The sequence below is a fragment of the Dicentrarchus labrax genome, unplaced genomic scaffold, assembly GCF_905237075.1.
Source record: "Dicentrarchus labrax unplaced genomic scaffold, dlabrax2021, whole genome shotgun sequence".
In the NCBI taxonomy this organism is placed as follows: Eukaryota; Metazoa; Chordata; class Actinopteri; family Moronidae; genus Dicentrarchus; species Dicentrarchus labrax.
In genome coordinates, this window is record NW_026136723.1 from 2,346,504 (window position 1) to 2,362,016 (window position 15,513).

Sequence of the window (15,513 nt, forward strand, 5' to 3'; positions counted from 1 at the left end):
TGTTGATTGTCAAATTTTTTATGATAGTTTTAATAAGCAATTGATACATAACTAATCCCATAAACTACCAAACATTTGCTACTCACAGACTCTCAAATGTCAGGACTGCTTTCTGTTTCATATTATTGTAAACTGAATAACTGCTTTTTGGCTGCTGGTCAGAAATAAATCGACAGATAGAAGACTTTCTTTTAGATGTTTCCTACTCCAAACACTCAGAGGTGACATTAAACACACCACTGCTACTTCCTCAGTTTATATATGGGTTATTTTTCGTGGTTTTCTGTTCCTTTGTACACACACACACACACACACACACATTCAATGTCTAACATATGCCAATAAGGCTTGGCTTAATTTACAGTGTTTGCTGATTGCTTACAAATAAGACACAACAGTTGTAGTTAATCATCTCACTTCTATGTCAAAATTAAATCAAAACCTAACAATCCTTGTACTGTTGTACTGTACAATGACTGTTGATGTGTCTGATTACTGCAATAACGTAAGTATACTGTTATGGCACACCTGATATTCATATTTCACCCAGAGCTGACACGGATCTTCCTTTCCCATCCTTCCTTTCATATCTGCTACACGCTCCCCTTAGAGTTGTATTAAAGTTTCCTTCGCCCTACTTCATCAGAGTTACATACATTACATAACGTGAATATTATATGAATATGAACACTAGCATGGAATATGAATATTGTTTGCATATAAAAATTAACATAACATAATACAGTTTGCTTCATTTTTCAAGTTTATCCCAGAATGCATTTTCTTTTCTACAACAGTTACAAAGTGCTTCACAAACAAACATGTAACAGGTCAGTTTAGGACCAAAATGCAACACACTTAGGCAGGTATACAGTCAATAATGACCTTTATTTCCAGCTCGTGGAACAAACAAAGCAAGCAAGCTACAAACGATAAAGTTAAATTCTGGCTTAAGGTTGTGAACCCTTAAGAGTCTTTTGCAGGAGTTGAAGAGCCGGCAGGTGAGTGTTCACACGCGATGGTATGTGTGACAATATGATCAGAGTCTCCAAACCGGGGGAAGAGACGAATATATACATATATTAAAAAAGAGACGCATCTTTAATAAGTAAATAAACACAGAATCAGGTCAGTGTGTGTAGCCCTCTAACCACAGGAAGACTTTATCTAACCTGCAGCTGTTTACATTCAACCAGACAAGAATTCAAAAGATAAACTGCAGAATGATTTCCTGGTTGTATTTGTGTATAAATAACTGTATATATTGTTTAATTTGATTTTATTCTGTTTTATAACCTTGTGTTGTATAATGATGAATACATTTATATATCTATTATTGTTTATAGTAAATCATTGTAAAAGCCCAGACAATCATTATCAACAAATAATTATAAAAAGCTTCAGTGATAGATAATTGGCTCACGACCTCACAGTCTAAACTGGAAGCTTGGGAGTTGAATATTTTTATTTCCACTGGGTCTTATTTTGAGAGTAAAACTGTATACATTCAGAGACTCTTAAAATCAAGTCAATTCCAGAGGCACCAAATGTTCTTCTCCATCCAAATCTGCTCGTACTGTCTGTTGGTGTTTAGCAAAGGTGACGTCCACTAAACACTATATAAGGTTATAAAAGGTGGTGTACCGTGTGCAAATATTCAGGCCACCAAAAAGGTGATAGAAAATACAAGCAATATATACACACATATATATATGTGTGTGTGTGTGTGTGTATATATCTATATAAACGAATATCAATAGAAAAATAAACACTGGAGCAATAGTATTTCTTTAGCAAACTAATTTAATACAATTATATTAACAATTATAATTACTCTAAAACATAATCTGATCTGACTATATTTTATCTATGATTTTTTAACAAAATTAGAACAAATCATGGATACAAACAAAAATAAGATAAGATTTGTTCATATATTGCAGTTTGCATGAGCCCAAATATTGCTGTCCCGCACATTGTACGTAATTGGAAAAAAATAACATACACGTATCAGCACAGATCTTAACAAGTATAGTGAGTTGGTATTACGATTTATTGCAATTTGTGTTTGCTTTCAACAAAAAAGACATAATAGAATCATACACTTCTAGAGACTGTATATCATGAGTCATATTTACAAAAAACAGTGCACATCAGCGGTGTGTTACGCATATTCATTCTTCAGGTCAGATTTGAAGAAATTCCTTGAAGGTTTTCCTTGAGGTATTGCATTAACGAGAATGGACACACTGACAATCTGAAAACCTAATGCCTCCATCTTCGGCTGTCGCCAGCACAGAGGCATGAAAAGTGATGCGAGATATATTGATTCATCATCACAATACACAGTTTATTGTTCTGGCTTCAGCATAATCCCAGCTCTTCGGAGACGCATGGATCCAGCTTGCAGAGAGCAACAATCAGGGCTGAGCTGGCTTTATTTCCCTTCCTTCGCACCATGTCGATCAGTTCTCGTGCCTTTTCTGTTCCGACTTTTGTTCTGACTGACTGCATTTCATGATCGTTTATAATGACACATTCAAAAAGTTTATCCAGAAGCTGGTGCAGAACTGGTTCAGAGACTCTGTTTATAAAATTTGTGCGGACTGAGCGGAGCCTCTCCTCTGCTGGGACATTGTCCTCTGCTGGGACATTGCTCTGTAGAGCTCCTCTTCTTGGACCTGGAAGATAACCAGGAAAAAGACTTTTGTTTAATAACCAATAATCACTTAAACAGAGATCTCTTGCACAAAACTTAGAACCATACGTCCCCAACCAACTAGCGACTGTAATTCATTTGAATTTTAATGAATTGAAATCCCACTAAAAACACGCTGTCTGCCCATGACAGGCTACGGTGCAAGTGTGGTTACTTTTTCTCCATCTCTTAAGAGCCAGGCATACATCTGCACATTGTGTTCTATTCCATTCTGTTGTAGTCTAAAACTGGGATCTAAACTCTGACAGGTGGAGTGCTGCTGCAGGAGGGTGAAGCCTTTACCTGTCTGTTTCTGTCCTGGATTTGTCCAGACTTTCAGCTCTTGGTCCTGGGCCGTCAGAGTCACTCTGTCTTGGTCCACTGTCACGCTAACATATGTTGCTCTATACTTTGAGCAACAAGATGCACACTGAAAACAGATAGTAACGCGTCATTTTCAGACCTGCTGTAAAAATGGTACTTTCCTAATTGTGTTCTCAACATGCAGACTAAATTGTGATCATGATCATTTATAAGCTTTAGAGAAGTGTCTTGACTCACCTCAGGCTGTGTTGTAAAGCCCTGGGGTTCACAGAGGGCACTGTTACTTGGACCAAGGCTCTGATGACAGTCGGAAGAGATCCTGTTGTACTCAGCCTCTCCTTGTTGGGTGGGAGCTGTGAGGTCGATCCTGTAGGGGTAAACACAAAAAAGTTATGGATCAAATTTCAAAGCATTGGTGGTGAAAGCAAAATACACAGTATTAAATCTGAGACTTTTCCTTTTTGAATTTGGAATCCATAGCGAGCCTAAATGGCCAGACTCAAAACTAGTAGCCAACGCGACTGAGGTTGGGCAAAATATAGAAGTTTATCAAATGCAACACACGAAGAAGTCAGCAACTTCCTGGTCACACATATCAGATACTTTAAATATCAAAATCAAACTCAATCCGTGGCCTGTTTTTATATTTCCTATTTATGACTTTAGCATAAAAAAAATAAGTTGTTGGTTGTTTTTTGTGTTGTATCATAAATAAATAATAAAAAAAGAGAACAAAATCTTTTTCAGATGATTTGAAGATGGATTTCACTTCAGATTACGGTACATTTGTCGCAAATTACCCTCTAATAAAGATCTGACAGTGGGAAATAAAGATGAAATGTCCTGGCAGCTCCCATAGCTTGTTACTGGGTTTGCATAGTGATGGCATTAATTAAATGGCATGGGATTATAGTGTCCAGGAAGCATGTAAGTTAGGCTATGTAATAGTACCTACAAACTGCACGGTACTTCACGGTACACTGTGTTTGTTTACTGTCTAATAAGGAACATATTATTTCTAATATTATTTCTTGTTAAGTGCAATGTAAAATAAGTAGTGACTAAAACACCCACTGGTTGGTTTGGGTGCTCACACAGTGAAAGGTGGAACTCAAGGGATACATCGTTGAAGTAATACATTAACCTTCCTGTTTTTAGTACAATACTGACCTCAGAATCTTCAGTCTACAGTGTGGACTGTTCACAAGATCCTTCAGCAGCTTCACTCCTGAACGGTGCAGCTTGTTTCCACTCAGCTCCAGCTCCCTCAGATGGGAGGGGTTGGACTTCAGAGCTGACGCCAGAGAAGCACAGCTGATCTCTGACAACCAGCAGTCCCACAATCTGAATAAAGAATAAATGATGTAAATAAAAATGTATAATCCAATCAGATGTGTTCAGGTTTTAAATGTGTAGCTCAACATTACCATGTCCTAATCAATGCGCTTTTCTCTAAGATGAGTAGAGTGACTTTGTCATTGTGGATCATAAATAATGTCATCCTTTTATAGACATCGACCAAATATCATTCATACACCTATTCATGTCAACAAAGATCAATAACATGCTGCTGCTCTCAGTCCAGTCTGTAATTAGAGGATCAGTACTTAATTTAAACAGCTGCATGAGGAAATGTTCTTAAATATCTAATAAATAAAATGTTTTCTCATATGTGACTCAGATCCGATATTTTCATGTGTGAACAGCACAAATCACATGGAATCTGATATGGGCCATATTTTAGAAATAATGTGAACAGCCAAAAAAAAGAAAATCTGATCTGAACAATAAATCAGATTCTAGTGCTTGTGTTTGTGTGTGTTCAGAAGATCAGACATTATTTGTGAAAAACACATTGAAATCAACAAACCAAAGAAATACTATTACTTCTATTTTTACAGATGTGACCAAAAATGATAAACATAAATTAACTCTAACAACAAGTCTTTGTGACTGCAGACTAAATTTAGTTCAAGAAATATGAACAAAAGTAAATCTACGACTTTATGGGTGTATGTTCTTTATGAACATATGTTCTAGGTTCAATTGTTATTGAAACATATCAGATCTACAACAGTAACAGAGAGTCAGTGAACTGACCTCAGAGTCTCCAGTCTACAGTGTGGACTCTCAAGAAAACCACACAGCAGCTTCACTCCTGAATCCTGCAGCTTGTTGTCACTCAGCTCCAGCTCTCTCAGATGGGAGGGGTTGGACTTCAGAGCTGAGACCAGAGAAGAACAGCTGATCTCAGACAAGCTGCAGCGAATCAATCTGAATAAAGAATAAATGACATAACTTTAGATTTCCTGCTGGAATAAATAATTTGTCCAGAGCTGAAGAAGGTTGATGACGTCAATTTTAGAAAATTGAAACTTCAAAACACCGGATGCAGATTAAAAATACAAAAATGAAAAAAGTTTTTCCCAAATCAAGAGATTTTTAGGCATTTTATTAACTAATTCTATTAAAACTGTGCATATAGCTGTGGCATTTGGGAAAAAAATGCCCCCAGGTGCCAGAAAGCAAGATGAGCTTTTCATCACATTTTTACTATATGTATTGTTTGTGCTTCATAAATGTCTTGTGAGCACCCCAGACTTCACAGGCAGCTGCAGAGTGCGACCTATGCTCTGTATCTACAGCACTGACCTATGCCCTGTATCTACAGCATGGTCTTTAGTATTAGTTCAGGTCACGTGTGTGAAGATACAAACTTCATCCAAGTCTCTACAGCTGTTAAAGCCGACTGATCCAACTGTGATATAATATGCTTCTAAAAACATTTAAAGCAAGAAATAGAAATGTAGTCACAGAATCTTGATCTCAAAGGAAATTATCAATAACAGTGTTAATCTCAGTACAGAAGTAAAAAATGGTGTCTGACCCCAGAGTCTCCAGTTTACATTGTGGACTCTCCAGAAAATCACACAGCAGCTTCACTCCCGAATCCTGCAGGTTGTTCTTGCTCAGCTGCAGGACTCTCAGGTGGGAGGGGTTGTATTTCAGAGCTGAGACCAGATAATCACAGCTGATCTCTGTCAACCTGCAGTCACTCAATCTGGATAAAGAAAAAATAATGTAGATAAAAACCTGTTTATAATCCAATCAGATGTGTTCAGGTGTTAAATGTGTAGCTCAAAATGACTATGTCACTGTGTTATTGTGGATCATCAATGTCACCCTTCTACAGACTTCATCGAAATGTCAACACTATATTCATACACACAGCTGATCTCAGTGAAGCTTGTGCATCAATATCATATCAGACATGTTGGACTTGGACAAAAAAACTGTTGATTATTTTGTTTTTTATATGACTTTCTTCTTACTGCATTTTGTAGCTTAGTAGGTATACGTAATTAGAATGTCAAGGATTTGAATCAAATGTATACAAAAAATTACATAAGCAGTACTACAGTCAGTGAACTGACCTCAGAGTCACCAATCTACAGTTTCTACTCTCCAGTCCAGCAGACAGTTTCTTCACTCCTGTATCCTGCAGTTTGGAGTTTCCATTCATGTCCAGCTCTTTCAGATGTGAGGGGTTGGACATCAGAGCTGAGGCCACAACTTCACAGTGAGTCTCGGAGAGCCCACAGCCAGAAAGTCTGTCATGACACATATATTACAAAATGTGTTACGATGAAAACACTTTTTCTTCATGCATTTGATGACAAAACAGTGGCATGTTTTGATTTGTTCAGGCTACTGAATAACATTAATTTACCAATCATTCATTTGTTCATTTGATACTTTGGTGCTTTAGGTTTCTGTCAAATACATGACTGAATTGTGGAGAATCTAACTTATCTAACTATGTGCAGCATGTCCATATTGACAAAAGTTTTATATTTGTGTAGGCGATCTAAGCAGCTCGCTCAAGCGGGCGACCCGGTGGGTTTTAAGACATTTTATACATCCACACAACTTATATAAAATCCAGACCAAACCTCTAATTCAGACCTCCCTTTATTTGTCAAAATGTGTAGCCACACCAGGCGAGTAAGGGAGACATGCATCTAAGTTTTATGCTATATTTGAAAATCTAAATGGCTACACTGATTTATAATGTTAATGACATCTGGACTTACACAGCCTTTCTGCAGTTCCTCACAGCTGGAATCAGTATCTTTCATCCCTCTTCTGATGTGTTGTACTTCTTCAGGTCCAACTCATCCAGGACCTCCTCTGACATCTGCAGCTTGTAGGCCAGAGCTGAGCAGTGGATGTCAGAGAGTTCCTTCTCTGATCTATTCTCTGACTTCAGGAACTCTTGGATCTCCTGATGGACTGAGTGGTCGTTCATCTCCGCCAGACAGTGGAAGATGTTGATGCTTCTGTCAGGAGAGATATTGCTCATGTTCATCTTCTTCAGGTTATTGATGGCTCTCCGGATGCTTCTTGAACTGTTCTTTGTCTGACCCAGCAGGCTTCCTAAGAGTCTCTGGTTGGACTCCAGAGAGAGGCCATGAAGGAAGCGAACAAACAGGTCCAGATGGCCATTTTTACTTTTGAGGGATTTCTCCATTGCACTATACAGGAAGTCAACTAGGGATGAGTCATCACCATCCCAATCTTCCAGGAAAGCCTCCAGTACCTCTGTGTTCCTGTTGGTGTAACAGTGGAACATGTAGACTGCAGCCAGAAACTCCTGAATGCTCAGATGAACAAAGCAGTAGACTGTTTTCTGGAAGATCACACACTCTCTTTTGAAGATCTCTGTACAAACTCCTGAGTACACCGAGGCCTCTGTGACATCAAGACCACACTGCTCCAGGTCTTCTTGGTAGAACATGATGTTTCCTTTCTCCAGCTGTTCAAATGCCAGCCTCCCCAGCTTCAGAAGAACTTCCCTGTCAGCCTCCATCAGCTCCTGTTGCCTCTTATTATGTACCTCATCATACTTCTGCTTCTTCCTCTTTGTCTGAACCAACAGGAAGTGTGAGTACAGGTCAGTCAGGGTCTTGGGCAGCTCTCCTCTCTGGTCTGTAGTCAACATGTGGTCCAGAACTGTAGCAGTGATCCAAGAGAAGAGTGGGATTAGACACATGATGTGGAGGCTCCGCGAGGTCTTGATGTGTGAGATGATCCGGTTGGACCGATCTTCATCACTAAACCTCTTCCTGAAGTACTCCTCCTTCTGGACGTCAGTGAAGCCTCGTACTTCTGTTATCCTGTCGACACATTCAGGAGGGATCTGATTGGCTGCTGCAGGTCTGGAAGTTACCCAGACGAGAGCCGAGGGAAGCAGATTCCCTTTGATGAGGTTTGTCAACAGCACGTTGACTGAAGACTTCTGTGTGACGTCAGACACAACCTTCTTGTTCTTGAAATCCAGTGAAAGTCTGCTTTCATCCAGGCCATCAAAGATGAACAAAAGTTTACAGACAGCGAGCTGCTCTGCTGTGACCTTCTGTAATGTTGGATGGAAAACATGGAGCAGCCTGAGAAGACTGTACTGCTCATCTTTGATCAGGTTCAGCTCCCTGAACGAAAGCAGAACCACCAGACTGACATCTTGGTTGTTCGAGCCCTCTGCCCAGTCCAGAGTGAACTTCAGAACTGAGAAGGTTTTTCCAACGCCAGCAAAGCCGTTCGTCAGAACCACTCTGATGTGTCTCTGTTGGTCAGGTAAGGCTTTAAAGATCTTGTAGCACTTGATTGGAGTGTCATGGAGGGTCTCCATCTTGGAAGCTGTCTCAAGCTGCCTCACCTCATGTTGGGTATTAACCTTTTCACTCTGTCCCTCTGTGATGTAGAGCTCAGTGAAGATCCTGTTGAGGAGGGTTCCACTTCCGGTTTCATCAGTTCCTTCAGTCACACGTTCACACCTCCTCCTCAGACTGATCTTATGTTCATCTAAAACCTCCTGCAGACCATTATCTGCTGAAAGAGAAGAAAACGTGAGACTAAAGAAAAGGTTGTATTTAAATCAAGTAATACAAAAACTAAAGAAAGGGTTTTAAATGTTTTGATTTTTCAAAAAAATATTTCTTTGCTCTACTTCACAATAAATAAACCAAGAAGACGGATGTTCAGTCTTACTTTGTACAGTCTGACTGGCTGTTTGTAGTCCAGGTCTTGTTCTGGATCTTTCTCCACACTGGGGACAGGAGGAGTCTCCTGGTGAACCAGACTGGTCCGAGTATGAGGGAATGCAATGTCTGCAGAACCAGTGTCCACAGCTGGTAGAGACGGGATCCCTCAGTTCATCCTGACACAAAGCACAGCACGACGGCTGCTCCTCCATAGAAACATGACTCCTCTTCCTCTTTCTGTGGAGATGAACACATTAACATCATTATAACACATTACATGAGGCGTGACCCACCCAGCCTTTTCTTGTAGTATCCAACCAAAATGGATGTCTTCATGTGTACACTAGAGGGATTTACCGATACGAGTAGAAAAACTGTTTTAACGTTACTGATGCAACTACATCTGTGGTCCACGTACTGGTTCAATCTAAATGAACCAAGAACCGATCGATGGTCAATTAGGTTAGGTCTAAAGTAATCACTGCAGAAAGTCTTGGGATTCCCTGGTGTTTTATAAAATATATGTATTTGAAGGTAAGCAATGTCACTTTTATAGAATTGGCTTTTTTAATTTTTTAATGGAAAATAAATGAACTGTATCAGATTGCATCGAATTGCACTGAAATATTAAAATGCATCGTCACTGAATCGTATCGTAGCCCATCTAGATACGTCTCGGATCGTCTTAGAAGGAAGAGATGCACTCCCCTACTGTACATGTTATATCTTTAATAATGAACCTACATTAAACTTAAATTAGACTACTGTTAACTGTGGTACGCCCCTTTGCATTATAGGCAACTCTGACCTTAGTCTAAACAGCTACATAAAAGCAGCAACAAAATCAGCTTGTTATCATCTTACCAATACGACCAAACAGGGATTTTAAATACCGACCTACTGTGTAGCATATTAAGCCTTAAAGCTAAATATTTAGTCTGAACTGATACAAGGATTGTTCACGTCTCAGCAAGTTCATACTCTGCCGACATTGTTATTATTCATTCTTATTTTTACTGCCAAACTGATTTGTAATCCACATTACTGGTAGAACATGGGACATCTTAAAGGGTAACTTATAGGGGTATTAAAATTACATATATAAGTATGTTTCACTCTCGAGAGGGATGGTGACTTGTTACAGCAAGCAAAACGTGAGTGTAGTTATGTGAGCCGGTTTGTTGTGTTGGACCACTGAAAGCATAGCTTAGTGTTGTGTAAAAGATTTTCAGTATATGTATTTTTCTTAGACCCCCTAAAATCAAGAAGGCCTAGTGACCCCCCTGTGAAGCTTTGGTGATCCCTAGTGGGGGTCCCGACCCTCAGGTTGGGAACCAGCGGGTTAGAGGCAGTGAGAATTGTAGCCAATCACATTATTGCAAACTTTTCATGAGCTTTCTACAATTTTGGTGTCCTTTTACAATTCAATGTCTGTACATTTACTACACAAGTTCTTCAGACCCTTGTTGTTAACTGACGTTGGTACACTGGTGTGGGTTATCAAATGACAGTCCAACACTGAATTGTCTACGATCAGGTCAACTTACAGTAGAAACAGTCTCTCACCTTGTGTCTGAGGGTCCAGATTCATTACTGCACTGTCGAGGATCATCTTCTGGCAAGTCACTGCTGATTACTGAACACTCTGCTATGTCCTCCTCTTTGTCCAAATCATTCATTTTCTCGAGTCTGGAAAAGAAACAGAAGACACACAAAACCCAGTCAGTACTCCACTTCTAAAGTTAGTAGCTTATTATTTATTTTACATTCATTAAATTGTAATTATTATCCTGCTGTCACAATGACAGATGTTTAAAACCAGCGGTCAGAGTTCACAAAGCTGTGTGACCTACATTTTTTGTTGTTCAGAAGGGTTTCATAAAGCAACTCAGAGTTTCAAACTTCATGATTTTGAAACACAGACCTGAGACATAAAGCACTAATCACATTACATTTAAAAGCAAAACTGTGATGTTTGCAGCACATTTTGAACATATAATATGGATGAAAAACAGATTCAGAAGTGGAGATAATTCCACTTAAATTCTGTGTTAGCTTAGTTTATCCTGTGTGAGTAATTGAGTCTCCTGGTCATCAAAAATGCAACATCTGTTCACCCCTGGTTGGGAGGAGGGTCAGCTGACCTGCATGCTGACCAGTTCAGGCAGACCGACAACAACCCATGTTTGACTTGGTCCGATTTAGGTATAACATATCTTGGTGAAATTAGTTGCTGGACTTACAAAATAATGATTTGATTCTAATAGGTAAAACTGCAAGACTGCCCAGACTGCAAACACCCAGTCTGGTACATAGAATTATTTGGATAAAACTAAAATATTTGTATTTCCTGAAGAAAATGCATGTGATTGCCACATCTGCTGCTCCTACCAGTATCTACCTGCCCTGTATCTACAGCACTGACCTCTGACCGATCTAAACACCATTTGAAACGTGATATCAAGTATCCAAAGAATGTCTGTGCAGAGTTTAGTTGAATTTAATTAAAGACTTATGGAGATATTAGTTAATTTAGCATAATTTGACAAAAATAGAATGATGGAATTTGACCACAGGTTGCAGTGTGGCAAACATCACAATTCAGTGGATGTGGTGAAAAAAATTAAATGAAAAAATTTTTTTTTTTTATAAAGTTTTGGAATTTGAAACACTTAAAAACCACTCACATGGTGGTGCTATTGAATACATGTTTTAATATGTTTAGCACATCTCCATGGTGCACCTGAGTGCCAGAGTTAATGACTTTGGGATGTATAATATTTGAAATTTTGCTGAGATGATCAACATCTAAGTAAATTATTCATATATCAATAACTTGAATTATGTGTCTGTCTACAGGAACATAAGTGTGTGAGTGGATGTGGTCCAGAAAACATGCAGAAGAATAATGAACTTGATCAGTCTGAAGGTAGTGTTTAATGCAGAGAACTAGTGCCAGCAGACGGCAGCAGTGTAAAGGAACTGAACTAAAAACCCAACAGGAAGTTTTCATATTGTTCCATCAGCAGAGCTGTTTTCCTGGCCATGAGTTTAGTCTTTTGACTATTTTTACTGCTACTTTACTGTGTTTTCAGAGCCATGGCCTCTCCTGAGAGCCAGTTAACAAAAACACAACATAAATAATTAATAGTTGCTGCATTAAGTATAATTCATGTGCAGTTGTTGATGCTGTATATTCAAACATCCCCATGTTTGGGGTTTATATACTAATTTAATTGTCCTAAGACGTGCAATGCAATTAAGTGTGCAAAAGGGTTAGTCCAGAGTGAAGCGTCAGCAACTAAAATTTATTTAAAATGTCCTTCATCCCAAGTGCCATTAATGTTCTTAACTCTACACTCGACTGAGAGCTTAGCCACCGACACTGACATGTTTCTAAATGTGACCTTGTGCATGTGTTTCACTATCTCCTCATCTGTTTTTAAGATGTTGTATCTTGTTTTTAATAAGCATATAATAGAATATATAAGGATATATTATATTATATTTGTATATATTAATGATGTTGTACACAACATGGTCAATATTCTGTCAATAAATAAAAAAAATAGATAACAATACTGAGAGTCAGACTTCAGATCCACAGTAACTCATTAAACCCTGGAACCATTGTCATGAATGAATGTTACAAAGGTGAGAAACTGAAACTGATAGTGGTTGAGACTCATTCACTCACTATTTTTTCTTCTACACATACATATATACAACATATATTGCTCTGAAGCCTCCTGCTGGCTTTTGTAAAATTAGTCAACAGAAAAATAAATAAATCAACAGGTGAATTGTGAGATCAATAATAACAATAATAATAATAATAATAATAATAATAATAATAATAATAATGTTGGTTTAACACTCACGCTGTTTTATATAAAATGGAGTCCTACTTGACGGCACCAAACACTTTCACTTTCGCCCCTCCCCCCTCCAAATATCGGAAATCACTCACAGTTGTGAGGCAATAGATCGATTAATCTATCCATATATCACAACAGTGTGTGATTCGCTGTGTTAGTAAAACCATGGCAGGATAGTCATTTGACGCCGTTATATGTGATAAAGACAGTAACAAAGGGCTCAGCACCGCTCTGGTCTCACAGCCGACAGTAATAACAGTTACAGTAATAAAAGAGGAATATAATGGTAGTTCTACTGACCTTTTCGCTTTGGGCTGCTGAATTCACCCCTAAGGATCAATAAAGTGTTGGCATTTGGAAGATTGTCCGACTTATTGTTGATTACTGTCACCTGAAATGGCGGTACACCCTACAGAGTGCGGAAATAAAGTGTGTGTATGAGAGAGAGAGAGAGGGGGGGGAGAGAGAGAGAGAGAGAGCGACAAACAGACACACAGAGAGAGAGAGAGATATTTCCCTAAATGTTTTTGAACCAATCCTTTTATTTTATATATAAGTGAAGTTTGGGGCCCATAATTAAACAAAAGCTCTGGGACTCAAACCCAATTTAAAAAAGTCCATCTGGAGTAAAAACACACTGAAAGTAAATAATAAAGCCAATTAAATTAAAATTAAACTGAAATTAAATTAAATTGAGAGAAAGAGAGAGAGACAGAGAGAAAGACAGAGAGAGACAGAGAGAGAGACAGAGAGACAGAGAGAAAGACAGAGAGAGAGAGAACAGGTCTGATGAATTTTTATTCATTTATTTCTTTAATCAAAGGTGAGACTTAGATCAAATGTATTTTAATATGAAATAAAACATAAACATTAAGAGCAGGTTTCATAGAGCAAATATCCACACTGTAAGCTCTGGTATGGGACTGGAGAACTCTTGTTCCCAGTATTCTGTGAGCACACATTAACCCTCCTGTTGTGTCCGGGTCAAAACCCTACCGCCCTGTTGTGCTGCTGTGAACTATTATATACGATATTATTATTATATAACCCTGAACAGGAGCAGGAGAGTGAATCTCTACAACAGCACAGCTCATCAAACCTTCATTTCATCAAAGGTAATCTTTATTTTACAATTTAAACAAGGCTTTTCACAAAGAGAAAGGATTACAACAATCCACAGATAGAAAGACAGGAGAAAACAGAGCGAGTGCTTTATCGACTTTGTCCTTTTAAAAGTTATAATCAGCATTAATTTATTGACACATGGATTCACAGTGAAATATTTATGATTCAACTGATTTAAACTTTTTACATTTATTAGACAGACAAACTGATATTTGATAGAAATATTTCACTGTTTTATAACCTGGAGTGCACTTTTAGATCGACAGAGAGAAACAGTCGGAGAACAATACTTCCATGTGTCAACGATATAAAAGCTCAAAGTATGAAGGTTGAAGGCACATAAAGCATAAAGAATGGTTACTGGTCACCACGATATTCCCTGAATGTTTAAAGTAACTAATTTCTTCTCTAAACAGCATCAACTTAAACTTAAAAAAATGTCAAATATATATGCATGTTATTATTTAATAGCATCAGGGCAGATTTTTACCATAAATTTACTGTAAAACTTCCAATAAAAGCAGGGTCCCTAATATACCCAAGTCTCGTTTAAAAGCCTGGTGTGGCTACATGTTTTGACTTATAAACGCAGGTCTCTAATAGAGGCCTCGTCTGGATTTTATAGGAATGATCTCGATGTATAAAACTACTGGTGTATTCCAGGGTATACGGCATTGTGTATACCCTCTTCTAAATCCCCCTTGTTGCGCACCATTCAGTAGTATCTGCAAGCCAAATTGCCCATTTTCCCCTAGGATGGTGAAGCCATGACCCACGCTACTCTGTCTTGGCTAGTACTCGCTGCCTTTACTGATTAGATTGGTTAACTTTAGGCATGACGACAAATGAGCCAATCGGAGGCAGAGAAGGGCGGGTCATGCCGAGGTAAATATTGCTAAAGACAAATTTACTTTTACAAATTTACTTTAAATGATTTGCCTTTAGGATCTGTAATGAACCGGTAAGATGAAGCGAGCTATCCAAACAAAAACTTGACAATTACAAACGTCCTCGCGAATCAACATCAGCCAGCAGCTCAGCTAATGTTAGCGATGCTACACCGGTACAGTTAAGACCAACGTCGACGTCCAATATTTATATATATCTAACGAGTTATGCTAAAATAGTGTTTATTTCAATTTTACAACAGTGCACTTTTGAGTTTATCTGATTGGTTTTGATGTGTGGAAGAGAATGATTTGGGGTTTTTTTTAATCTAAGGTGAAATATGAACAAGGATACATTGTCAAATTCAGATCTGAAGTATTTTATTTAAATAAATGTTTGCCTCATCTATATTTTGCCTTCATGCAGGCTGCCTGTGTGACCAGTTTTACCTACAAACTGCTCCTGATCAAGTCATGTTCATTTTATAATAGTGGCACACTCCGGCCCACGCTATCTGTTGCAAATCAGCTGTTCAAATACAGTTTAAAAAAGAAACTAC

The 15,513-nt window shown here is 38.4% G+C and overlaps 1 protein-coding gene across 1 annotated transcript; it reads right to left on the reverse strand.

The window, feature by feature from the left end:
• Nucleotides 1–2,034: 2,034 nt before the first annotated feature.
• LOC127357969 (protein NLRC3-like) lies at nucleotides 2,035–13,393 on the reverse strand. The gene is given in 11 exon segments (XM_051390655.1): nucleotides 2,035–2,681; nucleotides 3,002–3,128; nucleotides 3,260–3,389; nucleotides 4,193–4,366; nucleotides 5,123–5,296; nucleotides 5,910–6,083; nucleotides 6,457–6,633; nucleotides 7,117–8,908; nucleotides 9,071–9,300; nucleotides 10,630–10,752; nucleotides 13,242–13,393. Coding segments are annotated over 10 exon segments (3,408 nt in total). The 5' UTR covers nucleotides 10,743–10,752; nucleotides 13,242–13,393; the 3' UTR covers nucleotides 2,035–2,364.
• Between the last annotated feature and the right edge of the window lie 2,120 nt (nucleotides 13,394–15,513).